General features: G+C 56.8%; 1 protein-coding gene across 1 annotated transcript; it reads left to right on the top strand.

The window, feature by feature from the left end:
• On the top strand, window positions 1–26,763 carry MAPKAPK2 (MAPK activated protein kinase 2). Its single transcript, XM_042800235.1, has 10 exons — window positions 1–260; window positions 20,233–20,372; window positions 22,015–22,079; window positions 22,861–22,940; window positions 23,046–23,172; window positions 23,516–23,591; window positions 23,797–23,921; window positions 24,212–24,297; window positions 24,813–24,893; window positions 25,185–26,763. Exons 1-10 carry the CDS (start codon window positions 12–14, stop codon window positions 25,326–25,328), a joined length of 1,173 nt encoding a protein of 390 aa, XP_042656169.1. The 5' UTR covers window positions 1–11; the 3' UTR covers window positions 25,329–26,763.

The raw sequence follows: 26,763 nt of genomic DNA on the forward strand, positions 1-26,763 counted from the left end.
CGCCTCCCGCCATGCTCTCCGGGGTGCCGCCGCCTCCCGCCGGCTTCCCCAGCCCGCCGCCCCCCCAGCCACCGCCCCCCCCGCCGCCCGCCGCCCCCCCCCACGGGCCGCCGCCGTTCCCGGGGAAGGGCGGCCTGCAGATCCGGAAGAATGCCATCACGGACGACTACAAGGTCACCACGCAAGTGCTGGGGCTGGGCATCAACGGGAAAGTTTTGGAGATCTTCAGTAAGAAAAGCGGCGAGAAGTTCGCTCTCAAGGTGCGAAGCGGGGGGGGGGGCGGGCGGGGGGGGTCCCCACGACGGGGCGGCCCGGGGACCGGCACCGGACGGGCGGGCGGCTCCGGGGCTGTCCCGCCCCGGCGCCGGGCTGCGGAAGGGGCAGGAGGAGCGGAGAGTGGCGGCGCTGCCTGACAGTGATGGAAGATGTCTGCTGGGGGGGGGGGTGGGGGGGGGAGACCGAGGGGGGGGCGTCCCCGAAAAACGGGCAGCGACAACCGGGAGCGGGGCGTGCGGCGCAGCCAGCCGGGACAATGAAACCGGCTGCTGCCTGTCTGTCCCGCCACGCTTTCATTTTAAAATTTTTATTTCCCCCCCCCCCCCACCGTTAAGAGCACCGAGATGTGGCTTTCCAGCTTTCTGATGTGAAACGAAGCGAAATGACATCTCGGTAAACCCGTCTGGGGACGGGGGGGGGGGGGGGGTGGTCTGGGAGCGGAGGGGAGCCCTCGGCCTGGCCACCATCACACACACACACCCCCCCCCCCGGGGTTGGCATCGCAAAACACGGGGTTCCCTGCACGGAGCCGCTCGTAGCACTTTGTGGAAATGGGGGCAAATGTGTCCCTGGCTGGTGATCGGCTTCCTCCCGCGGTGTAATACCGAGCGGGTGCCGTCCCCTGCTTCAGACGGGGAATATTTCAGCATTATTATATTCGTAACTTGCTTCCGTTTGAAAGGCGTGCAGATCAATAGTGCCTGCAAAGGTGTATATTTATTTTAGCACCCGCGAGGGGACGCGAGGGTTTCCTGGGTTTCAAATGAGGATTTGGAGCAAAGCGGGGAGCGTGTCTCCCTGCCGGAGGGACTTTGGGAAGTTTGAATGGATTCACGACATGCGGAGTGCGGCGCTGGGTGACGCGGGTGCAGGCGGTCTGCTCGGTGGGAGCGCCGTGTTCTCTAGCATCGATGCAATTTGTGCCCACGCACGAGCTGTTCAAACCCTCGGCGTTAGCCTGAGAACTGTGAAGGCTAAAAAAAACCCCACCTAGATCCATACCCCCCCCCCCCCCCCAACCTCTTTTGTTTTTAGAGCTGCCCATCTGTTGGTATCTGGAATCCCTAACCTGAATGAATGAATGAACAAGCGGCTTTGGAGGCACAAGTTGTGCTGCAGGGGTGGTGGGGTTGGCAAGGGATGGGGTTGAACCCCTCTTGTTTAGGAGGGGGGGATCAGTAGAGCAGTAAAAGTTTGACTTTTCCTTCAGAAACGCCGGCATTTCTCATGAGCAGCACCGCGTCGTACTCCAAGATGAAATGTATTGTCACCTCGTTTGGTTGGAAATTAGTGAAATCCTCTTCTGTTTTGACAGACGGGCTCCTCCTTGCTTCTGCAGTTGACTCGCATATTTAAAGCGCAGATCCCAGCACTTCCCTTTTGCAGCCCTGAAAGGGGAAGGATGGCAGAGGAGGCCGAACGCCGGCGGTTCCTCTCTGCCCCAGCACGGGGAGGATGGTTGGGTCCTGGGCTTGGTGCCGTTACCCTGCCCGTACCAGAGCACGGTGCAGCAGCTGGGGTCAGGATTTACTGCCACCAGTCCTGTCGGTCCCTTGGCTGCGTTGAAAAGCATCTCGGAGCACAGGACTTCGCGCTGTAACATGGGAGGGAGGTGCAGAGTGGCTGCGAGGGTTGGAGGGTGAGGTATATTTGGCGCTGAATCTCTGGTTTGGAACAGCATTGGTCGTCTTCCCTCTGTCCCCCTGCCCCGGCCTCTTTTCACGTCCCTGCCGGGGAGAGCAGAGTTCAGCTGGACACGTCTCTCGCTTTTCAAAGAGCAGCGCAGCTGCTACTGTAAGTGATTCCTTCCAGCACCTTCAAAACTGCTACGCTATGAGTTTGGGCTCCTGGACAAGCCGGCGCGTACCCGGCTTGCCTCGGTGAGTGTGAGCGACAGGCTTGGGTTATTTGATTATGATATTTGGACTGAACTGCCAAGCCCAGACTTGGCGGGGTGACTGCCCTAGGCGCAATGCCTGCTGACTTCATCCCCTCCTCTGGTACGCAGCCGGGAGAACGTCTCTGGTAGAGACCTGCAGAGAGGTATTTGGATCCGAATTACTCACGGGCTGCATCAGTGTGGAAAGATGACCTAAAGCAGGATCCGCAGAAGTGATTGCATCGAGTCGTCATGTTTCAGATGATGCTTAAAAGAATCCCCATGGCCCGTCTCCAGAAGCCACAGCTGAAATCTCCCTGCGCTGCCGGCTTTGGTTGTGCAGCAAACCTTTCCATTTGGAACATTGCTCTTTACATTTACTGTTCCAAAATCTTGGATAACAGTGCAATCCTCCACTGGAGCGAAACAATTGTGTCTCTCCCTGGTACTAACGGTGTCTCCTGTTCCGTTGTGCTTCCTCTTGGATTATGAGCAACTGTTACGTTGTTACACCTCTTTTTCCAAAACCGAGAGATACATTTAGGTTATAGTTTTGCTGAGAGTCACTTTGTTTTGGAGGACTTTACAGTGCTCCAGGAGAGTTTGAGCTTGGAGACAGTGTTGCAGCAGCAGTGAAAATGTTACAGCCAATTTTCTCTCCTTTCCCGTGCAACAGTCCACGGCAGAAACACATCATTAAATAAAATGGTGCTGTATGCGGGTTAATGGATGGTAGTTTTGTTTGCTATGTAGTACCTAGGTGAAAACAGGAGTTATTCCTTTACTTTTCTTACAGATCATTATTGTTTATTTTGCAGTTTCCCACCCTTGTTTTTATTTTATTTGTTGGTACCGACTAATACCAATACCTGAAGTGTGGCATCCCTGAATTATCTGGTGGGAAGCAGGCCACCCGTGGTCCCAGTCACCCATGACCTGACTATTTGATGCGTGGTGATTTACTGCAGGGTGGGAACATAAAGCCCATGGAAAAGTGATGAATGGAACTGAAATGCGAGGTTTAGGTGGTTTCTGACCCCTTTCTTCCTCGTACCTTGGTATGATTTGTTATTAGGCAAAATTAGGCTTGTAATTTCTGTAAAGCCTGCTGTATATAGGTCACCACTGACCTGACTCGGTGGTGTTCATTGTGGTCAGGCTGTTGGCGTTAGTGACGCAGGCTGCGACGGTGGGGCTGGGAGCGAAGTCTGTCTCGTCTGCTGCAAATTCCACTTTTAAGACTAATCTTTAGGCGAGATACTGGGTTGATGACTGCCTGCCTTAATTCAGCGAGGAAATTGCAGGTAAGCTGGACTGGAGAGTGGGGGCTAGTAATGGCAGGTGGCAAGTTTTTCTCTGACATATGCATTGCTTGATGGAGTTCTTTGTGGAGCAGGTTTCCTTTAAAACAAATTAACAAACCTCACTCCTAACCCCAACTTCAAAGCAGGAAATCCTCACCTGGATTGGTGAATTTTGGGAGAGCTTGGAAGGGCCACGGAGGCTGCTTGCAAGTTTGCCCCCTCTCTGGCAGCCCTTTCGGGAGCATCCTTGGTGCTTCAGGGCACGTTTGCGAAACAGTCTCAGTCTCGCTCTCGGCCTCATCAGATAATCTGTGAGCAATGGTTCCTCTGACGGAGAAGGAAGGAGGCCAGTGCTTCTGTGGTTTATTATTCTTGTAAGATGTCTGTCATGGAAATAGGGCAGGCATCTCGTAGCTGATAACCGAGCAGCTCTGTGGACGAGCATGTTCATGTAGCTGGTGGCCTTGTGCTCTCTCTGCTGTCATGGCTAGGGATTTTTACAGACATGTTTAGAGGAGCAAAGCCATGTTTCCCGTGGCTTCCTGCAGCTTCATTTGAGATAAAATGCTTTGTCCCCTGGAAAATCCAGCTGGAAAAATAGCCCCTAAGTGGTGGAGTAGATGAGGATCCTGGGCTCACACTCATGGGAAGCAACTCGCGATGTGTCTGCTGTACTTGTGCTCCTCCCTCAGTGGGGGGACATTTTTGTTGTTGTTGTTGTTAATTCTACAGCATATTTTATATAACCAGGAATGTCTTTGCTGTGGCCTTCTGTGCAAGCCATGGTTGAAAAGCTGTGGAAAGTGTAGTGACATCACTGGGATTTTTCCAAGGCAGTGGTTTATTATCTCATTGACCAAAGGAGTCTACTGATTTGGGGTCTGAGTTTGTTTAAACAATTTAGGATTTTGCATAATCTCTTCTAAATGCATTACATGTTCTGAGCAGTCAAACCTATGACTGAGATGGGCTGATAACGGCCTGAGAGCAGGGGCTTTGTTTTCATTTTGGCACATGCTCAGGAAGTGGCGGGGTTCTTCCTCTTAATAAAAATCTAATGCCATCAGCCATATCCTGCAAAAGAAGATCGGTGTTTCCCACATTCTCAGAGGTGACGAACTGAGGTGCAGTGATTTACTGAAGGTCTTGCAGCCAGTTAAGTGCGGTACTGGGCTGAGCTGCTTGCTCTGGGATGAATCCTTTATGGGCAGCCATCCTGGAGGATGAAAATACAGCCCCTGTGTGTGTGATTTAACAGCTCAACGCAGCCAGGTAAAGTGATTATTTTATCATTCACACTGAGCTCCTGCTGGCCTTCAGCGAGGTTTCTGCCATCTGCCAGTGCACGCATCGGGAAAGCCTGATGTATGGGACAGCGCTCGTCTGCTGGGCTGCGGGGGTGCTGGCCCTGAGCTTTGTCAGACACGTGTCCCTATTCCAAAGCATGTAAAACAGCATATAAATAATAACTTGAAGCTGTGCAGACTGAGAGCCAGGTCTCCTAATACGTTTGCTGGATGATGGGTAGGTGCCGGTGAGGAAAACCCCCAGAAAGTTCCTGCCTAGGAAGCCTGAAAGGGCGAGTTGGTGACTTCTCTGTTCCCAGAAACGTCAGGGATGTGCTCTGGGATCCAACGGGGTGGATCAGCTGCCGGCGGGCGGTGCGGGGCTTGCAGGGCAGTGCGGGTGCGTGGGAGGCATCCGGCAGAGTGGCTGGGCTGGAAGCGGCCGTTTGGCCGTCCCCACGGCACGGGGACCAGCGTGGCTCTGAGTTTGGCATCTGGCATCTCCCGAGCCTTCACAGTGGGCTCCCACACCCCGCAGTGGGGTGGGCCAAGGGCTTTGCAGCAGAGGCAGTAGCCGGTGCTATTTTAAAACCCATCTCTTTGCTCAGGCTTGCATTGTTTGCTGAGAAACCGGGAGGAAGGAGCCCTCCTTCATTAGGAAACCCTTTCGCCCTGCTAGCTCCGAATCGAACAGGCTTGCCGACCTGGAGACGGCCCTCGCTCAGCCACCCGCTGCAGAAGTCAGGCTCCTCTCCAAGCACAACTGGCCCCGCGCGTCTGGCCTCAAGTTGCAGCATTCAGGCAGCATGACCTCACCTCCTGGTTTCCAAGAATAACGCGCTGCCTCCCCTCCACCGCGCCGGGGCTGTCTGCAGCGGGTGAGGGCGGCTGCCGCAGCCTGGCACGGGCCGGCTCTTGGGGCCCCGCTTCTGCCAGGTGCCCCCGGGCAGCCCCACGTTTGCCCCCCCCGCCGCTCAGCTCCTCTGCCCTTTGTGGGCAGGGGTGCAGGCAGCAAAGGTGAGGCAGGAACCGGGAGAGGGCCTGCAGGACCTGGCTGAGCTTGCAGGCTGGTTTTGGGAGGGGGTTGACCTGCAGGAACCGGGGTTATCCCTCCACCAGCTCCAGAGGCTGACACAGGAACACAGCTTTACCTGATCACTCCCCGAGAAAGCTGTTTCAAGCCCGGACAGTCATGTTAAGTCAATGTTTCAGCATGGTCTGGAGCTGTTGAGCATCGTGGTTATCTCTGGTAGTGACACTGGTGTTGGATTATGAAAGCCCCTGAGACCCATACCCCACTGAAAGCGGGTCGCCTCCCCTCCGTGGATGTCCTTTGTCTTTCATGGCCACAGATTTCTAAAATATTTTCTTGCTTTCAGCTCTGGCTGGCACAAGGGCTGTGTGTGTGACCAGCTTGTTTTGGAGAGGGCTCTCGTCTCTACGGCCGGTTCCCCTACAGAGACGGATGGGGAGCAGCGTGCGGGGGTTAGAGCAGGACACGCGAGAACAAGTCTGAATGCAGAGGGCTTTAACAGCCTTTTAAGCTGTTGTTTCCTTGTACCTTGTGGCTGAGTCATTTCAAAGATTTCAGCCTTTTAAGATCTTACCAATTTGAGGTAGGGATTATAGGGACTGGCAGGTTTAATGGTTGCATTAACTCACTGTTTTCTCTGTGGCCTCAGGAAGGGACTAACGGCTGTGAGTCTGTGAGTGCTGGTAGATCCCCCTGACCTGAGAGGACCTGAAACATGAGTTTTGCTGGAGATGCTGCGAGCCACGAAAATGTCATTTGGAGGGTGATGAGACGGTACCTGCCGTCGGGAGGGGGACACAGGACGGGGTGCCAGTGTGGCTCCTCCCTGCGCGCTGCTGGGAGCACGTGGAGCTCTGCTGTGGCTCCATCTTTGGTTCGATGTTGCCGGAGGGGACGACGGCATCTTCCCGTGAATGAGGGCGTTACGTCAGTACGCTGCTTTGCCGTGACAAAGTGCGCTCTCCCCGCGGAGAGGGCAGGTGAGCACACTGGCTCAAGCGGCCTGCAGCTGGCACAGCATTTGCCATCATATGTAATGAGATTATTTAAGCCGCTGGCGTCAGGGCTGCATGTGATTATGTGCCTGGCTGTCCAACGAGCTGTAGCCTAAACTAGAGATAAAGTTCAAAATACAAACCCAGAACTGAATGTTCCTGGGGCGCCCAGCCAGGTTGGGGCTTTGCAGCTCTGCTCTTGCTAGATATCCTTACCCGGTTTGGGCTATAGATTTGGGGTCGGTGAAGGGATGGACTAATTTCCTTTGTTGTTACAATTAACTTTGCTGCCTTGGTTTGTGTGCCCCTGGCTGCAGCCAGGTCTCCTGGGTGACCCTCTTGAGTTTGGCCCTGGAAGAGGGGGATTAATCAGGCTGGGGGTTGCTGTTGCCATACAGCTCTCACGCTGAACAGGCTGAGTCTGTGTGTAAAAGCAGGTTGGGACTCTGTGCCATCCCTGTCCCAAGGGCTTCAGCACCTCCCGGGTTTCTGTGGGGCAGACACGGGTGGGAGCATCTGCTGAGCATTCAGAAATGGAGCAGCCGCTCTCCCCGTCTGCTGTCCTCCCGGCCTCCTCTGTCCCTGGTACGCGGCACCGAGCTAGGGCAGCCTCTCAAAAGGCTCCTTGGACCTCCTGCCAAATGTGTGTTTTCAGGGAAATGCGGCTGGAACACAAGCTGGGGCTGCTGTGGAAATTTGGCAGCGCGTCCCGTCAGCCTGCGATTCCAGTAGCCGCAGCTCATCACTTCTCGTGCCCGTAGGTGCGGGTGGGAGCCGGGTCCGAGCGACGCTGCTCGGAAGTGGGGATGGCATCCCGGGTATCCTGGCTGGGCTGGGGGGAAAGCAGATGCAATCGGACCCAAACAAACCAGAAAGTATGCCTGTTATCCTCAGCCTGATTGAACAAAAATAAATAAGAAGCTGGGGGGAGGTGGTCTGGTAACGAGGATATGTTTTTATTTCCAGTAGTAATAACAGCCTCATTGCATCTACCAGCTCAGCGTTTAGCAACAGCTTTAACTTATATTTCCACTTGATTTAGCAGAGAGGCAGGGGCTGTGCTCGCTCGCAGGTGCTACTGTTGTGGGTGACAGTGACCTGTCACCCGTGGAGTGCTGGCTCCCACGGCCCCGCAGCTCCCATAGCCGCTGTTTTTTGGATACAGCCGGGCTGTGAGAGCCATCGTCGCCTGGAACAGCCTCCTGCGGCCAGCCCGGCCCCTCCGGGCTCTGCTGGGACTCTCTCTTCCTCTTCAGCCATTTTGCAACCTCGCAGCCCATTGCTAAGAAAACCTGGGCGGCTCTTGCATAAGTGGCTCTGCGGCAGTGCTGGGAAGGGCGGGCTGGCCAGGAAGTTTAAACCCGGGTTATCTCCTGGAAGTCATCAGAGCTGTGAATCCGGTGTTTTCAGGTGGGTTCCTCCCGTGCCGTGGGCAGAGCAGTGCTGGTGGGGGGGCATAATTCTCTTGGGGAGCGTGTGGGTGTTGCAGCCCTTGGCCGGGCACCTGCCTGGGCTCCTGGAGAAGAAATCTTCCCCCTCGCTGGTCCAGGAGCTTGGAAGAGGCTTTCAGAAGCCTTTATTTTTTCCCCTCAGTCCTTTTCCCTGCAAGGAATGACCCAGTTCCTGGTGTGAGGGGCTGTGTTCGTGCTGGAGCAGGGCTGCTGACATCTCCATCTCCTCTCCCAGTCTGCTTATGCCACTTTGGGGTTGAAACTCCCAGTATCTTTTGTTGTAAGGAAAAGTTGTTGATCAAGAACAACTCTCTGCCAGGATGCGAGATGCTCTGTGGATGGCAGGATTCGGCAGGGAAGTGCTCCAGGTCCTCGGGGGTTTTTGGAAGTGTCCCGGTGCTCCTATTCCCCAACTCCTCACTGCTGGAGGAGATGGCCAGCCAGGCCTCGGGTGCATGTTATTAGAGATGCAAATACTGGACTGATGAAGCCTGCGTGAGTAAGATGCTGAGGAGTTTATGAAGGGAATAAAATGTGGTCTTTGCATGCTGCTGAGCAGCAGCTCCAGTGTTTCCTGGGCTGCTGTGGGGCAGGAGGGCTGCGAGCAGGAGCTGCTCTCCGGGAGCTTCAGAGCAGATCTGTGGCTTGTGCCCATCACTGCAGTCTGGAGGAGTTCATGGAAGATGATGTTCTCCGTGTGCCTCTGCGAGCAGTGCTTTTGGCTGATACACCTATTTTGGGGCTTCACCTCGAGGAGCTGCAGGGTGAGGAGGGCTCTAGCCCTGTGGGGTCTGGCTAACGAGAGCAGGGGGAGTTTTCTGGCTGCTCTTGGTGTAGCCAGTTAACTCAGTTTTGCTGGGCTCTGGCAGTAGGGGCAGCCTGTGCTTGGCAGATCAAGTACCTCTGGCTTTTACCAAAATATCCCCTTCATGTTTCTTTCTCCTCAAAGTCTGCACTGAAACGATGAGACGAATGTCACTGGAAGGAGGGTTTGGCTGGGGTGTGATGATGATGCCTTGAGGGTTTTAGTGACTTAACTCCTAACCGGCAATGAACACCTGGAGCTTGTACCCACCTCAAATCCAAACCCTCCCAGCAGCCTTGGAAAGAGCCTTAAATCTCATTGCAGGATTGATGGGGGTAATGCGATGGGCATGATGCTCACGTGGGCCGTTGAAGATTTAATTTCTCTCTCTCACTTAGGAAATGGAGGCTCTGCTGACTCAAGGCATTGCTCCAAGCTTTGTGGGGCCACAGGGTTGGTGGCAATGCCAGCGCTGCTGCTTACCAGTGTGCTCCAGTCCTCTGCAGGGGTTGCACGGGGAAACGTGGGGGCTGCTGGAGCCCTCGGGTGGGCGGGTGGCCGAGCCGCACAAAGGCTGGCCTGTCTGCTCTTTGGCTCCCCCCAGCCCTAAGCCCTTTTTGTGAATAAGTGGGATTGAAAAAGCTTAAATTCATACAAAGCAGGACCCAGGAGCCCCTGGCCAGCCCGGAGAGAGCAGCTTACCCCTGACCACCCCGTGCCCCGGGGCTGCCTCCGCTTCCCGGGGGCCCCAGTTAATGCTGCCCCAGGATGAGCTGGTGTCTGTAAGGCTCTCTGTTGGGTGAGGTTTCTTTTTAAGGCCAGGGATGAGAATGCCCAAGATGAACAGCCCAGCATGCCAGGGAAGCAGCAATAGCTGCAGAAGTAGGGGTTTTTTTGTTAGCTTGTTTAAATGTCCTTGCTTTTATCTTTTTATCCCCTTTCTGTTCTAATCTAACAGGCAAACTGTGTCCAAAGCGCTTGCTGTCTGTTGTATTTGGTAAGAAACCAAGGAGCGTGCTGGTAAACACCGTCTAGCAGTGGGGTACTGGGCATCCATGGGAGGATCAGTGAGTCTTTCCCAGAGTGTGTGTGTGTGTTTTCACTGTGTATTGAAAAGATGCAAAACCATAAACCCCCTGCTATCGACCCCTGGCTCTGTGCTGTTGTCTGCTGGGCAGGACCTCTTCATGGGAGATGCTGGCTCTTCCCTCCTGGTAACACCGAGAGGATGAAGGTTTCTCCTCTGGTGTTTTTGGAGGCGTGTGCGCCCAGGCACTTCATGATGAGTTTTGCATGCATGTTGGCTGAGGTATTTTGAGGTTACGGTGCTGAGTGGGATGCTGGTAGTCCGGGCTCTGTCTGGGTTTCACCAAACATCCCAGGCTCCAGGACCGGGTGGCTGATGCCGAGAGGTGCCGCGGAGGCTCTCGGGGCTGCCAAAAGCCTGGAGGGAGCTAATAATAGCCACCGCATCCTGAGAGCTTTAATGAGGTGCCAGCAGGATGCAAAGAAGGGCTTTTTTAAAATAGAAACACAACTGTGTTTTCCTCCTGGCTGACGGAGTCTCAGGGTGGCTGGTGAGTAGGGGAGGGGGGCTGGTGGAGGAAAAGCACCCTGCTCAGCCTCTCAGGCTTGCAGGGTGGCAGGAGGCTCTCGGGCTTTTATTGCATTGCTTCAAGGTCCAGGATTTCCCCTGAAATACTTTCTGCCACGGTGCTAAAGGGGGAGCCTGTGACCATAGGTAGAGTTGGGTCTTGAGTTTGGAGTGTTGCTTGGCTCTTAACCCAGGTGGGTTCATTGCAAAGGGGTGATCCCACTGGCTCTTCTGCAGGTCCTGTTAGGCGCTGGGGATGCGCATCAGCCTTGCGATGGGAGGAGGAGGAGGAGGAGAGCAGAGCAGCCCGTGGTGCTGGGACAGCATTGCCAGGGCAGAGTGGCTGCAGTGAGCGAGAGCCATGAGCAGCCCTGCCTGGGGCTGCTTGGGGGAGAGGGTGGGGGGTCATGCGTACCCCTGAGCAGCTCTTAATCACCCAGTGGGGTGCAATCCTCCCCTTCCCCTCTGCCCCTGCGTTAGCATCATTTCTCGTTACACTCCTTGCAGTGAGTCAGCCACAACAGCCCCTCTCCCTGCCCCGTGCATCCTCGGGAGGTGGGCTCTTGTGTCCTCGGGCGGTGGGCTCGCTCCTCCAGCTGCATCGGGGCGGCCGGCGCTGGAGGTTTTGCATCTGTCGTGCTGCGAGATGTGGAGGGAGCAGCGCCGGGAGGAGGGTGGTTGGTGGCCACGGGGCCCCTGCCTCGCCGAGCACCCGTGCAGACAAAGGCGTGTTACGAAATCCCCGTGTCGCTCCTGTCCCGGCCTTCCCCTGCACAAAACAAACCCCGCTGTCAACAAAAGCGGCGGCCACCCAGCGCGGGAGCTGTTTATCTTGCACGGGGAAGAGCCGTGGCCCCAGCAGCCTCCAAACTGCTTTGGACATCGTGCTCGGTGCAGGAGCTCGGTGCCAACCCCCTCGGACTGGCACCGCTCGGGTGCCTCCGGGGGGATGCTCCTCTCCACAGCCCCCTGGGATCGCCCGGTGAAGGCAGAGCCACCGCCTGCCTCATCTCAGGGAGGTGTTTGCCGTGCCCTGCTGTTGACAAAGTCCATGAGGAGGGTGAAACTCTATTAAATAAACAGCTGAGGAAAGGACAGAATGATGCAAAATGTGCTGTCGTCACCGAGCTTCGAGGGTGTGTAAATGAAACCCTCCTCGGGCTTGGCACTGGTGGAGGAAATGTGTCCCGGGGCCGTACTGCTTCCAGCGCCGGGGGTGAATGGTGCTTCAAGAGTGGTTGGCCTCAGTGTGGCTTTGTGTAAAGAAGAAAAAAAAACAAACCAAAAAAAAAAAAATATATATATATAAAAATACATATTTATTTACGCAGCTCTGAGATCTGTCTTGAAAGGCATCAGGCAGGATCCCTGGGTGGGGATGGGGTGGCAGTCGCCGGTCTGTCCCACGGGGGGGGGGTCCTTGACATTGGACCAAGCTCTCAGAAACTTCATTTCTGTGCAGAGTAAGAGCCCAGGAGCTGCCGGGAAGTGTTTGAGTGTTTGTGGGGCTTCTGGCAGGGCTTTGGGGCTCCTCCGCTTGCAGGCATGGGTCTGGGGGGTCTGAGCCTTCCCCCCTAAATCATTTCCAGCTTAAAAGTAAGGAATGGGTGGACATGTCTGAAAATAAAGCAGATCTGGGATGCAGGTGTGGGGAATCCCCCCAAAGCTGTCCCTGGGGTGGGAGGTGGGGCAGGGTTGTCCCCAGGATTGCTGGGAGGCTGGTGGAGTGGGAGACCCAAAAAGACGCTTGGAGTGCCTGGTGCTGCCCGTGGGCTGCGTGGTGGAGGCTGAGCCCGTCCGTCCGTCTGTCTGGCGTGCGAGGGAAAGCCCCTGGCCTGCAGAGGCTGGCAGAGGCAGCGCTGGGCCGTGCCAGCGTGGCGATAAAGGGTTTTCTCAAGCTGTCCCTGCGAGAGAGAGGCACAAAGGACATAGGTCAGCAGCGGGTTAATGATTTACATTAGTGTTTACTTCTGTATTAATCATGCCTGTGAATATCAACCACTTCCTATCCTAAAAGCATGTGTGTGCTCTTTTCCGCTCACGAGCTCGGCAGCTCCGGTAGGAAATCTGTCGAGGGACGGGGCTTCAGGGGGGCTTGGGAGGAGGAGCTGACCCCAGCCTGAAACTTTGCAAGGAGGCGGCAGCAAAGGGGTTGTGTGTGGAGCAGATCCACTGGCCGTGTCTCACGTGAAGATAGCCGCCCCTGCCGGGGTTTCTTATTTCCCTTTCACTTTGTATCGTGCCGATAAAAGGCCCCGGCAGCTGCAGTGGAGGCGTGGGGGGGGTGCAGTGGTTTGGTTTGCAGAGGAGGGTCCCCGAGCGTCCCCCTAACCCAGAGCAGCTGCCTCCCTTCCCCACTCCAACCTCCCAGCCCAGAGTTGTGGTGGCTCGTGCTGGGAAATGACATCTCGGATGCCCGTAGGAAGGGATGGGCTGGGTTGGGGCGTTTTGGACCTCCCAGAGTGTCCCCCTGCATGGCAGGACACAGGGGCCTTGCTGAGCATCGCCAATGGTGTCTCCTGGAGAGATGAGCAGCAAGTGGGTCACCAAAACCCAAAACTCCCTGCATCTCATGTACAGGGAGAGGAGGATGGTCACAAAACAAAAACGTGGGACTGAATGGGTCCCTAAATTTCTTTTTCATGGATAAATGAGGCTGAAACTATTTCTCTTCACTAAATGCCAGCTCCAGCCTGCTGCTGGTGCTGTGAGTCAGCGGGGATGCTTCGTGCTGCCGCCTCGTTGCCCTTTACCTGCTTTGACTTTTTCCATGAGTTTTGCAGCCCCCTCCCTGTCCCCTTCCTCTGCCCTTGTCCTCAATGTCCCCACCATGCTGGTGGCCTTTCCCTTGGCATCCAGGGCACTGCTCCTGGGTACCCACTTAGGCTTCATCTCCTTGAAACCAATCTTCTTGATTTTTGCTGCCAGGAAATGGGCTGGCCGGGGGGCAGCACCCTCACTGCATGGGGGGGCACGGGCTCCTGGCAGGTGGCTCTTGTTTAAGCCCAGGCTTCTCTTCTGCTCTTCGCCTTTGTGTGCCTGGAGAGGCTTTTGTTGCAGCCTGAAAAGCCTGAATAGGGGCTGCATCTGTCGCAGGGAAGAGCAGGCAAGGAAATGCTCAGCAGATGCCCTGGGGATGGGAGGGGGGGGGGGGGCCGTGGGGCAGGGAGGTCCCGAGCATCCCTTGGTGGGCATGGACCCCCGCAGACCCCCGTGGGAGCTGCGGGCAGGGGAGCTGGCAGCACCCTGGGCTCGGAGGGTTGTGCAATGATTGCAGGCGAGCAAGGCCCCGGTGCGGTGGGTCTCCTTGTGAAAGCGCGGTGCAATAGCAGCCGCTTCCCTCGCCCCGTTTCCATCCTTCACCCCGTTGCAAAATCGCCCGCAGGAGCAGGGACAAGGTTGCCTGGTCCAATATCTGCCTCTGCGAGTGTGCCGGCTGCTTCTGGCAGGGTTTTAGCTCGCCCCTCACACACGCAGCCTCTTCGTGCCTGGCTTATTGCTTGTCTCTGGCTGTGTGGTGTGAAAGCTTTCCCTGCGCTCACTGCGATGGCTCTGGGTCTTCCTCCGAGCGCTCCGATAATTCAGACTTGGAGAATGCAGCCGAGCAGCTCGAGCGTGTGTGTCAGTTTGTGTTTGCTCGGCCTGGATTGCGTCTCCAAGCTTGCTCCCCATTTGTAGCTCTTGTCTCATCTGAATATTCTCTCTCGCTGGGACACTTTTTCCAACCTCTCCATCTCCCCCGAGGCAAGTGAATGTGGAGGATGACCTGTTGCTCATGGCGGTGGGGGATGAAGCCATTAGTGAGTCGAGCTGACCGCGCTCGTGTCCTGTCTGAAGGGTCAGAGCCTCAGCATCCTCCCGGGCACCGGTGGCACCAGCCGCTGTCCCTTCAGAAGGCGGGTGGCTGATGCTGTCCTCCTGCCCTGCAAACCGTGAGGCTCCGATGAAGCCGTCTCCATCAGGGAGCAGCAACCACCCTTCTTAAATAGTCACCCCGGCGCGGCAGGCTGGGGCGCGCTGCGGGACCCATGCGCAGCTCCTCCTCCAGACACATCACCTCTCCTCTCCGCCTTTCCCTGGCAAAACAAACGTGAGGATGAGGCTTTTGCCTGGTCTGTTGAGGCTTAAAGCTCTTCAGGCAGGGACTGGCTGTGGCTCCGTGTGTATGGGCAGAGCAGAAACGATCCCCAACTTGGGAAAGTGCCGTCGCCTCTCTCTGGGCGCTGCCGGTCATGGTGGATGTAAGCACTGGGGGTGGGGTTAATGTAAAGGTTTATATAAGAGCCACGATGATATGGGGGGAGGTTTCCCAAGGTGCACATTTAGTCATTACTGCATTGTGATCAAACCATTAATTTCCCTGCGTTTGGTAACATAATTCCTCTTAGGGACTTTGGGACTTGCGATTTTATTTCTCTTCTATAGTTCACAAACGGTAAAGGTGGAATGAAGCTTTGCTGCTTCCGTGCATTTTTGCTGCTTGCTCCCTCCAAACTGTCCCCAGCAGAGGCTGGAGCAGTTTAGCAGCGATTACCTGCGGGGTCCCCGAATGTGCTGGCATTGCAGGTAGAAAAAAGACCCCCCGGGGGATGATCGGCTTAATCCAGGATCCCCAGTGCTGTGCATCGTCGGGGGCTGGCAGTGGGGTGTGGGGGGCGTTGGGGCTTTGCCTTCCCAGTGCTGCGAGGTGGGAACAGCATGTGCAAAGCAGCCAGCACCGGCTCCACAAACGTGTTAAACAGCTGATGTCAGTTGGCAACCAGTTTGCGTAGAAAGATTAGAAGAGGCAAATCCTTTGAAGAGCAACCCTTTTGTATTAATAGGAAAAAATGCTCCTTGTCCCATGCTAGCCCAGTCAGGGGAACCCAGAGCCCATGTGTGCAACACAGGCAGGGAACCTCTGCTTTGCTTCTCTGCTGATAATTTGGGAGGACAACAGCCTGCCTTTTTTCACTGTAGGTTCATTTTAATTGCAACTTAAGAAGAGTGTATTTTAACCCCTGTGGTGCAGACAGGTCCCGAGGGGGGCTTCTCTGGGTGGCGTGGGGCATGGGCCCTCCTGCGGGTCCTGCTGCAGGAGGTTGTCGGAGGAGTGGTTGCTGCACGGCCAAGGCATGCAGCGTGTGCTGCTCTGCTGGGAACCGAGGTGAACCGTGTGTGATCAAAATACACATGGAAATAAAAATACCCTGCCTGCAAGAGCAGCTGGAGGGCCTGGGCTGAGCGTGGAGCCAGAGCAAAGAGGGGCAGCCCTGGAAAAGGAACAGCTCGGCATGCTGGTGTGCGTCTAATCCTCAGTTTTCATGGGCATTGCCCGCAGGTGAGTTTTCCCTTACAAGCTCTTGGGTGGGGATATTTTGCCAATCCGTGGGAGCGCGGCGTGTTCTCGTGGCCCCGTTTGGGGCCGTGGTGTGGAGTAGCAGCGGGACGGTGTCGTTTGGGACCTCCTGCCGTGCCGTGGCGTAGGGAGCTGCTGGGGGCAACCCGCCGTGATTCATGGCACATCATCGCGGGAGGAGGCGGCGAAGCTGAATCAGCGGTGCCTGAGGACGGGCGCGGGAGCGTGAGTGGCTCCAGCCCCCTTGTTTTCTCCGATGTTTTCCTTCCTTCCTCGCACCCACCCGCCTTCACTGTGCTTGGCGTGAGATGATGGGGAGAAAATTCAGCTCGAGATGCTGCCAAGCAAACCAGACAGAGCCCCCAGCCCTTTCATTTGAGCTGAAGCTTGTTCTCGACAACCGAGGGGAGCAGCAGGGTTGGCCGGAGCCCGCTTGGTTTGCAGCCTCATTTCTTGCACCCCAAAGGTGGCTTGCCCAGGTTTGGGTTTGCCGGCTGGGTGCTGTTCCCCTGCAGACACCCTGACGTGCTGTTTGGTTTTCAGGGTTTGTCTTTCAAGGGTGGTGAAAAGCCCAGAGCTGCTGCGGGAGCCCGGGAGGAGCCTTTGCTGCTTGGGGGGGTCCCAAGCACGTAGGAGCAGGGCTGCACAGTCTGATGATGAGGCTGGTTTTGGAGCCCTCAGCTTGAGGGTTTTAGTGAGGCTAATGAGTGTGTTTAGCTTAACTAATTTCTCTCACAGTGTGTAGTGGCTCCTGGGGGAGCTGGGCTGAGCCAAGGCACAGGATGGCAGCAAACGCCGTCTGCCGAAGTCTCGGAGGTGTCAAACTACTACAAGGAGAGATGAAATGCGTCTCAAAGCTGAATTTTCTCCCTAATTACAATGGAGTGGCCTTTTCCCTGCTCTCTCTCCTTTCCTGTGGGCAGGTGGCCCCGTGGGACACTGAGATGGGGTGGTGCAGGGCTCTGGGGTGGCACGGGTCTCCTGACTGTCCTGTGTCCCACGTGGTGTCAAAGGGATGCCTGGACGCCTGCTCTGATGATGAGAGTAGGTTTGGAGACCTGCGGAGGTAACACCCAAAGCACCTAACTGCTGTAAAGGGAAATGTGTGTAACTCCTCTGAGTGTGAAACCTGGGTTTGCTCCGAGGAGGTGGCTGGGCCCCCTCTGCAGCGCTGCCCTTGTGCCCTGTTCTGGGGACACTTGTGTAACTCGGGGATCCAGTTACTGCCCGCTGCTGGGCTCAGCTGCTGCCCCCGTGCCGGAGCCCTCCGCTCCAGAGAGAGCAAGCAGGTAGTGCAACGTTTCCCATCTGAAATAATGAAGAGTTCGATCTCCAAGGAGCCCTCCCTTGGAAGGGAATAGGAGATAAGAGACATCAAAGCTGAAGTGAGAGGAGCTGTGGGTCGTTGGGGGTTTCCATCAGGTTGTCCGTCTGCTGCCATCTCCCCTCTGCGAAGGGTTAACTCTGGTCGTTCTCCAGATTGCTGCGGCTGCAAAATCTCCTGCTCCTGAAGCTGTTCAGAAGCTGGTGGGAGGGGACGTTGTCCCCAGGTTGGGACCCTCAGCTGGGGTGGCATGGGGACAGTTCACTCGTGCTGAACCTCAGGGAAACACAAGGTGCTTTTCCCATCCCAGCGTCCTCACTGCAAGCCAAGAAACATATTGCCGTGGCCGTAGGCTGCCCTGGATACCAGAGCTAAATCAGGGACCAGGGCAGTGTCACCATACACCCCCAAATACATTCAATGTGGAGTTCCTGTGACCGGAGCAATGCCTGTCATGCCAGGACGTCACCCACTGATGGTTTCACTGCTGACTGGGGCCGAGGAGGGAGCGGGAGGGCAAGTCATCAGCTGCAGAAGCTGTTGGCCTCCACCTGAAGAGGAATAACCAGTGGAAATGCTGCTCTTGCCCCGCCTGGAGAAGGACCGGCCTGTGCTGTCCCACCCCTGCGCCGTGCTCGGCACATCCCCGGAGGGTGGGTGCTTTGTGCTGAGGGCAGGACAGCAGTTGCATGCCTCTGGGTTGCTTCTACCGTGCTTTGGGCATCGCCACATCCCTCCTGCATCCCCCTGCAGTGGTAATGGCCTTCCCCACGCCGCCTCATTGCATCCGGCCTTCAGCTCCCCGCTGTCACCCGCTGCCGGGAACATTGCCTAAATAGACCAAATTATTCTCTTAATGAGGCTTAGCCTGCTCCTCTCCCAACCGAGCGAGCAGGCTCTCCATCCTGCGGCGAGCGGGGGGAGCCTGGCTGGTGCTGTGGCTGAATGGCAGCTCTTTGCTCACCGGTGGTGCCCGAGCACAAAAGCAAACATCAGGGTTGTGCTGGTACAGGTAATGGAGGCTGCTGCCTCCTAGTTCATTAGAAACACAATTAAGCTCCTTTAAAAGCACGCTGAGTGGCCTCTAAAAATTGGATATATATTTCTGTACATCTCCTGTTTGTCTTGTGCAGAATGATGTTAACAGTCTGCTTCCTGCTGTTCAATTTTCTCAGCGCGTAATTACAAATTGTTTTGTTGTTGTGTTTTTTTTTTTTTTTTTTTTCTCTCCAGCTTCCTGGCTCCCCACGCCAGGCTCTTTTGGAGCGGAGCTGCAAATAACCAAGCTTTTCTCCAGTCCCCTTCCCTGCCTGCGTGGCTGCTGAGGGGGCTGGTGCTACGCTTATGGCTTCAGCAGGATCTGGTTTTTAGGGTAATTAAGCAACAGAAGAGCAAGGAGGGGCTGTCCAACCGCCTGCCCTGTCTTCCTTTCGCCCCAAGGCTATTGGCACAAATGATGTTGAAGGGCTCTGCAAGGGGTGGTTTGGCCACTTTGGTCTTCACTGAGCTTCCAGATGATTTGGTGCCACGAGACCCCCCCCCACTTCATCCACTGGCCCAGATTTCCTCCGCCTCAGGAAGCAGGAGAGCCAAGGAGGTGGGAAAGGTGTGACCAAACACCCCAAAATCAGGGTTACAGGTGGGCAGCTGAAGTGTGCATCCTGCTTGTCCCTTTCCTGGTGGCAAAGGACTCGTGCTGTCACAGGCAGGAGTGCAAATTGCCGTTACTCTGCCAGGGCTCACATGAGCCCCGTCAGCGCGCGTTTCATTTATAAACAAGCAGCGTGTGTCTTCTGGGGGTGGCAGCAAGCAGTAACCCTGGTTCTTGTGAAATCCCCCCTCTAGCAGAGGGGTCCTGGCCACGGACTGGGCACTGCTTCGGGTGCATCCCCGGGGCTGACGTTCCTCCGCTTGCCGGCTGGGCGCTCTCCTTCGCCCAGCTGCCCCAGGAGCTCGGCTGGGAGAGGGCAGAAGGGCAAGAAGTACATTTCTGTGTCTGTCTTGGTAAAATGACCAAACCTGCTGTTTCCTGCCGATGCACAGGGGGTGGGGATGGGTTTCCATGTGCCCCTGCACCGAGGTGAAATCCTGCTCCGGGGCGTTTCACCGAGCCCGGCCCTAAGAGCTGACGGAGACAGGAAGGAAAATGATCTGTGCTCAAGATAGATACGTTTGTTGCTCTATATTTAGGAGTATAATAATTAAGGCTGGTTGTTTATCCTGACAAACATGGTAATTAATAGTCTGTGGCAGCCGAGAAAATCCTTCCTGCACCTGGGAGCTGTGAGTTGTCTCTGGGAAAGGCAGGGGCCTCATTAAAGAGTTGCTGCTTCTTGTGAGAAAAGCTGCTATTTAGGGAACATCTGGCTGCTTTGTCCCCTCCCCAGGCACGTGTGGCGAGGTGCTGGTGGCCTCTGAAACCACGGTGAGGCCACTTCTGTGCCCAGCCTGGGTGTAAGGGCACAGAGCAGGAGGGTCCTGCCCATCCCATGGGGCAGAATGGGAGGTGATGAGTGGGCAGGGCTGCGAAGAGGAGGGAGAGGGTGCTCGGTGGCACCCAGGGGTGCAGTGGTGCAGGTACTGGCGTGCAGAAGCTGGCCACTCAACGCGGTAGGAAGTCTTGCCGGCTGGTGGCACAGGCTGGCTGGGCACCCAGGAGGCGTTCCAGAGGGCCGGGAGGGTGGCAGGCAGCTGGGATAAGTTTTTACCAGCCTTGGGAGGGCAAGAAGCTTATGAGCGCGGGCGGCTCCGCGCTCTTCCCACTAGATGGGGATGAAGGCATTGCTCAGAGCGTGCCGGAGCTCGCCTCGATGCTGCCCGCAGAGAGCACCCGCGCTCGGCCTTCGCCCCCGGCGTTGTCTCCGGGTGGGCGCTGTGCCAGTGGGGTGTCAGGGCCCGGCTCTCCTGGGGGGGCTCGGGGCTGATGGGGGTCTCGCTTCTCTCGCAGATGCTGCAGGACTGCCCGAAGGCCCGCAGGGAAGTGGAGCTGCACTGGAGGGCATCGCAGTGCGCGCACATCGTCCGCATCATGGACGTCTACGAGAACCTCTACCAGGGGAGGAAGTGTCTGCTCATCGTCATGGAGTGGTGAGTCCCCGGTGCCACCGCTGTGGGTGGCCTCTCCCTGCCAGGGCACCCACAGCCCTGCGCGACGGTGGGGTGATGCCAAAAGGAGGGGGGGGGGGAGCACCTTCCTGCACCCCTGCCAGGGTGCTGGGGACCCCGGGGAGATGCTGTGCTGGGGGGATGCAGCCTGCGAGCTGTAGGGATGCGAGCCCTGGAAGAGGTGCTGCACCGCTGGCGTTGGAGGGACGGCAGGAGCCGCGCTGGCTCTGAGTCATTCTGAAAACTCGCTCGGCTGTCGGGAGGCTTCGGGCCTGTGGTTCTCGCTGCAGATAAATCATAACCAAACTCGCTTTGGCCATTGAAAGTCGGGGTAGTCAACGGGTTCCTGGCACCCCAGCAGCCTGCGGTGGGGTCCGCCGGGCAGCGTGCAGCCAAGCCATGCTGACACGTCTATTCGTGCCGTTTACACCTCTTGCAGCAGCAGTTGGGTGACTCTGATTCGGGTAGATGTTTGATATAACCTGGGGAGGAGGAGGAATGAAGGGGAAAGTATTGAAACCACATCCCAACCGCAGCTGTGATTTGATGCAGCTTCCTTGCCAAAACCTCTCCTCTGGCAAGCCGGTAGGTTGCCTGGGGGGGCAGCGGGTGCGAGGACGGCGGTGAGCAGCACCGGGGCAGGCGGCACGGCGGCCGCCCGAGCCGCTCGCGTGTGGGAAGAGGCTTCTGAGAACCGTGCCGGGACACTGGGCAGCCGGGGATGGGGAAGGTTTGTGCGGCGCATCTGCTTGCGTGGGAAGAAAGCGGTAGCTGTAGTAGGAAACAAGCCCCGGGGGCAACGCCGGCTCCCCGCAGCGTGTCTGCGTGACGGGTCCCCACCGTCCGAGGGGTGCTCTGGGGGCGATGCCCGTCACGAGGCAGCGTTTGACTTTCAGCGTGCGTCTCCTCGCACGCTCCGTGCAGCAGGTCGCCCCGCTCAGGTGGCCAGCAAATGGCTCTGGCAGGAGATCCCATCTGCGCTGGGAAAGCCAGGAGCCATTCCTGCTCCAGTTAGATAAGGCAGGGACAGCAAGTGCCGTTATCCCTGTTCTCATGGAGAATTATCCCTGATCTCACTGCACTGGGAAAGCCAGGAGCCATTCCTGCTCCAGTTAGATAAGGCAGGGACAGCAAGCGCCGTTATCCCTGTTCTCATGGAGAATTATCCCTGATCTCACCCCTGATCTCTCTGGGAGCTGAGGTTTTTCCTTCGGGTACCCGGGGAGGGAAGAGTGCCACGGTCCTTCTCCAACGCCTTAGGGGTTCAGGCTCTGCCTCCCCCCATCCCTTCAGGGAGCCCATCCCAGTGCCGCTGACACCTCGCCCGTGCCGCGATCTCTGCTCAGCACTTCTGCACGGGGTTGGCGTGCCGGCGGGGTGGTTGGTTTGCGAGCTAAACGAGGCCCAGGCGTGCCGGGAGCGCTCTCGCCGCGTTCCAGCCACGTTCGCTGTATTTACTGTAAACGCGTCTCTGTGGGCTGGTGGGGAGACCACGTCCGCTCGCACCCGGCGTCGCCCGCTGCCAGCGCGAAGCCTCTGCCCTGCTCATTTCTGGAAGGAGGAGGCTCTGAAACGCCCTGTGCCCAGAAGCACCGACACCTTACACCGCCTGCTTCTCTTCCAGCTTGGACGGTGGGGAGCTCTTCAGCCGGATTCAAGACAGGGGAGACCAGGCCTTCACAGAACGGGGTACAGAGCCCATGGGGACCTGGGGTTTCATCTTTGGCCCATTTCTTGCTGTTTCTAAGAGCATCTCTGGTCCTATTCATTCCCTCAATTTCTTTTTTTTTTTTTTTTGAATCCCCAGCAGGGTTTTGCTCTTAGGGAATGAGGAATGTGGGTGCGAGTGGCCCTGCTTTTCACACTCACTTGAGAGCAGGGATATGGGGGATGTTTTCTCAGCTGCCCCTGAGTTTTGTCCACCCCACTCCAGCACAGGCAGGAGCTTCAGTGACCTTCAGCAACACCCACCCTCCTCCAAAAAATGGAGACCAGGTCCTGTGGTTCTCACGAATCTTATCCCCTCTGCTCCTGTGGCCAGAAAAAGTGTCCACACAACCCAAACCCTGAGCCCATTGCTCCCGCACCCCATGGGGGACAGCTTTCCCAGCTGGTTTCCCTGTGGATTCGGAGTTCCTAGTGGTGCTGGGGGCAGGGGCAGCCCCCCCACCCCAGAGCAAGCCCCTCCTTGGGGCTTGTGCAGTTGGGGATTGGGATCAGCGGCTGGAGCCTGCCCTGTCCCCCCTCCTGGGAGTTTCTCTTCCATTTGCTGCAGGCTTCTGACCCAGGGATGGGTGCTGGATGGGGGGGCTTCTGCTTGGAAAGGGGGACTTTGGGTAGAGGAAACCCCTTTGGCTTCAGCCATGCTCTTTGACTTCTGGTTTGTAGAGTAACCTGGGGAGTGGTGCTCAGTGCAACTTGCTTGTAAAGGCTTCTGATGTTTTTTGTGTTTTTTTTTTTGCTGCTCCAGAGGCTTCAGAGATTATGAAGAGCATTGGGGAAGCCATCCAGTACCTACACTCGATCAACATTGCACACCGGGACGTGAAGGTACCATGCTGCATGCCCTCCCGGTGGTGCTGAGCCCCGCTTGGCCCGTGGCAATGCCAAGGCTGCTCCGGCTCTTCTGCTCACTTCTTCCCTGTGTTTTCACAGCCGGAAAACCTCTTGTACACCTCCAAAAGGCCCAATGCTGTGTTAAAACTCACGGACTTTGGCTTTGCTAAAGAAACCACCACGCACAACTCCTTGGCCACTCCGTGTTACACGCCCTACTACGTGGGTAAGTGGCTGGGCGGGGGGGTCAGAGCTTGCAGGTTTGCAGGGCTGGAGGGCAGAGCCGGGAGGTTTGGACGGTGCCCATCACCTCTGCATCCAGCCCGGAGCCTCTGTCGCGGTGTGGCCTTGGGGATGAATGCTGTCTGGGGCGCTTGGGACTGGGGGGTTGCTTTGGGTGCAGGTGGGTGCTGCTGAGGCCCGTGCAAGCAGCACTCGCAGTGCTCTGAGCAGGGCTGCCGAGCCTGCACGGAGCTGCCGGCACCTCTCCGGCAGCTCCTGGGGATGCTCCGGTCCCTCTCGCCTGGCGCTGCCGCTTGGACTCAGGACTTTCTTTCTCCCTTTACCAGCCCCGGAGGTGCTGGGCCCGGAGAAGTACGACAAGTCCTGCGACATGTGGTCCCTCGGTGTCATCATGTACATTCTGTAAGTGCGACGGGGTCCCTCTCCATCCCACCGGCGTCAGAACAGGGCAGGGGATGCAGGTTTTGAGCTCATTCCGGGGGCTGGTGGGGCTGAGCCTTTCCCAGCTGCACTGCTCCGGCTCCTGGCACGGCCCCGTGCCCCATGGGTGCTGCTGGGGGGGCTTTTGGGGTGACACATTGATGCTCTGCTCCCTCTCCCCATGCAGGCTGTGTGGGTACCCCCCCTTCTACTCCAACCACGGCCTGGCCATCTCGCCCGGCATGAAGAAGCGAATCCGAATGGGCCAGTATGAGTTTCCCAATCCTGAATGGTCCGAAGTGTCGGAGGAAGGTAAATGTTTGTCCCCAGGCTGAGGCGTCCCTCTGGGGTCAGCCCCGTGTCCGGCAGCGCTGCCAAGGTTGGGGGAAGCCTGAGCATGTCGTGGGTCACCTCTCGGTGATGTGGCAGCTTCACCTCTTTGCTCGAGAGGCTTTTGCTGAAGGGTTCGACCAGGGTGAGGTCTGTGGCACGGAGGGGACAGGAGGTGCACGTATTTTGGGGTTGCTGGCTCAGGTTGGAGAGTGGGGAGAGCTCCCCCCCCCGGGACCTGCTAATGCCTGGCCCTGCACAAACCCTTCCAGTTAAGCAACTGATCCGCAACCTGCTGAAGACGGACCCGACCCAGCGCATGACGATAACGGAGTTCATGAACCATCCCTGGATCATGGTGAGGGTGGGGTTGATGGGGCAGAGGGATGGGATGGGGGTGAGGATCAGGGTGGGGATGGGGCAGGGATATAGGGGTGAGGCTGGGGATGAGGATGGGGCAGGGATATAGGGGTGAGGATGGGGATGAGGGTGGAGATGGGATGGGGGTGAGGATCAGGGTGGGGATGGGGCAGGGATATAGGGGTGAGGCTGGGGATGAGGATGGGGCAGGGATATAGGGGTGAGGATGGGGATGAGGGTGGAGACGGGATATAGGGGTGAGGATGGGGATGAGGTTGGAGATGGGATGGGATGAGGACGGAGCAGGGATGGAGATGAGGCTGGGGGTGAGGAAAGGGCAAGGATGAGGGTGAGGCTGGTGATGGGATGGGGCAGAGCTGGGCGTGAGGGTGAGGAAGGGACAGGGATATGGGGGTGAGGCTGGGGATGGGGCAGGGATGAGGATGAGGATGGGGCAGGGATGGGACAGCATGCCTGCAGCTCCCAGCTCACGCTCCTCCCCTCTCCCGGCAGCAATCCATGCAGGTGCCCCAGACCCCACTGCACACCAGCCGCGTGCTGAAAGAGGAGAAGGATCTGTGGGAGGACGTGAAGGTAAAACCTCTCTCCGTTGCTGTCTGAAACACGCTGCACCCCGGGAGCCCTCTGGGGACCCTTCGCTTCTGCCTTCTCACTGCAAACCGGGCTAATTGGGGCGAGCGTGCTGGCTCCCGGGGAGATTTGTGCTCGGGATGGGGCTGGAAAAAATTTAGCGGTGGGATGCTCATCCCCTGCTGCAGTTTGCTCCCACGGAGGGGGGACAGCTTGCCGCGGGGGTGCGGGGGGCTGTGGGCTGTGCCTGCCCAGGGCTTCGCTGACGGCGCTGCCTGTGCCTCCTGCCCGCAGGAGGAGATGACGAGCGCGCTGGCCACCATGCGAGTGGACTACGAACAAATCAAGATCAAGAAAATCGAAGATTCCTCGAACCCTTTGCTAATGAAGAGGCGGAAGAAAGCAAACCCCACCGAGCCTGCCGCGCTCCCCCACTGAGGGTGCCCTGCGCCCGCCAGCCCTTGAGAAAGCAATAACTATATATATATATTTTTTAAGAAAAAAGACAAAAAGAGACAGACTGTTATATCAAGCGCATGGAATTCCGACATTTATACCAGACTAGTTATTTTTAGCTACTCACCTGTGTTTCTGACCTTTCCGGAGCAGGGGGTAAGATCCCCCTGTCAGATCAACACGCTGCGGCTGGGGGTTTTGTCCTGTAGGTGAATGCCGCCGATAATTGGATTTTTTTTTTTTCTTTTGTGAAACAGTTTTGATTCTTATGTTGTTTTTTTCTTTTTTTTTTTCTTTTTTTTTTTTTCTCTTTCCTTCCTTCCAAAAACATGGAAATTCCTGTGGTGACCTTTTTAGGGTATATAACATATAAATATTTTTTAAAAACTACTGTAGAGCTGAAACCCAGACAGTGTGTTCCCTGCGTGGATGCCGGCTAGAGATGGGCTTCGGGCTTGGGAGCGGGTCAGGGAGGACGGGGAAGGAGAGCTGCCTTCTCCCCAGTCCCGCAGTGCGTGGCAGGGCTGGCGTGGGGCATCCCTGTGGCCACTGTGCTTCTTTGCTGGCCTGGAAAAGTGCTGCTTTTAAAGCACGGTAGGCAAAAACCACCCCCCCCCCCAAGCCCCCCCTGACCTGGAAGCCTTGACTCTACCCGGCGCAGGGCTCCCCACGAGCACCGTCTGTGTCGCTGTCTGTCTGTGCGTGGGGTGTGTGTTGTGTCCGTGGGTGCGGAGCTGCTCGTGGCTCTCCCCCCGCCGTGGCCACCACAGTCTGTACCTGTGCCTGGAATCCAGTTCTGACCTCAGGGGGGGGCCGGGAGGAGGGGGGGTGTGGGGGTGTAAGCAGGAGGTCAGTGCCCCCCCGCTCTGTAGGGATGTGGGGAAGAGATGAAGAGATGCTTCCCCCACCACCTCTGCAGCCCCCCAGCTCCGGGGGAGATGCTGTCCTGGGGGTCCCTGAGGAAAAGCGGGTGGCACGGGGCTTTAGCTTGAGCCAGGGTGGCAGCACTGTCCCCTCCTTGGCTGGGTCTGGGGGTCGTGTTGTCCCCCCCACAGTGTGGCTCCTGCCGGGGGGGCTGCTCCTCCCGCCAGCTCCCAGGGGGGCTGGGAGTGATCCTCCGCTCCTGGGAGCAGGACGACTGCTCTGAAGTCTTTAGTCCATGAATTATTATTATTATTATTTGTTGCAATGTTTCACTGCGTTAAATGTGTTTGAATGGGGAAAAAAATTTTTTTTAAGGCAATGTTTAGTTATTAGGTGATCTTTTAGACACTGTATGGAATCTTAATTTGTTCTGGAAACCAGTTTTTATCCCCCTTTTTTTTTTTTATTTTTTTTTTTATTTTTGTCTGTTGGCTTATACTAATCTTCCCGGTCTGCTCTTCAGTCCTTTGGATTAAAGACACTTAATGCGTCA

The sequence above is a fragment of the Tyto alba genome, unplaced genomic scaffold (assembly GCF_018691265.1).
Source record: "Tyto alba isolate M040663 unplaced genomic scaffold, T.alba_DEE_v4.0 Super-Scaffold_30, whole genome shotgun sequence".
NCBI classification, from domain to species: Eukaryota; Metazoa; Chordata; class Aves; order Strigiformes; family Tytonidae; genus Tyto; species Tyto alba.

Bases quoted from the DNA above. Each gene is read 5' to 3' on its own strand.
- MAPKAPK2 (XM_042800235.1), top strand. From the start codon at position 12: ATGCTCTCCGGGGTGCCGCCGCCTCCCGCCGGCTTCCCCAGCCCGCCG. The intron at 23,592-23,796 runs GTAAGTGCGACG...CTCCCCATGCAG, and splicing joins GGTGTCATCATGTACATTCT to GCTGTGTGGGTACCCCCCCT. The intron at 23,922-24,211 runs GTAAATGTTTGT...AAACCCTTCCAG, and splicing joins GTCCGAAGTGTCGGAGGAAG to TTAAGCAACTGATCCGCAAC.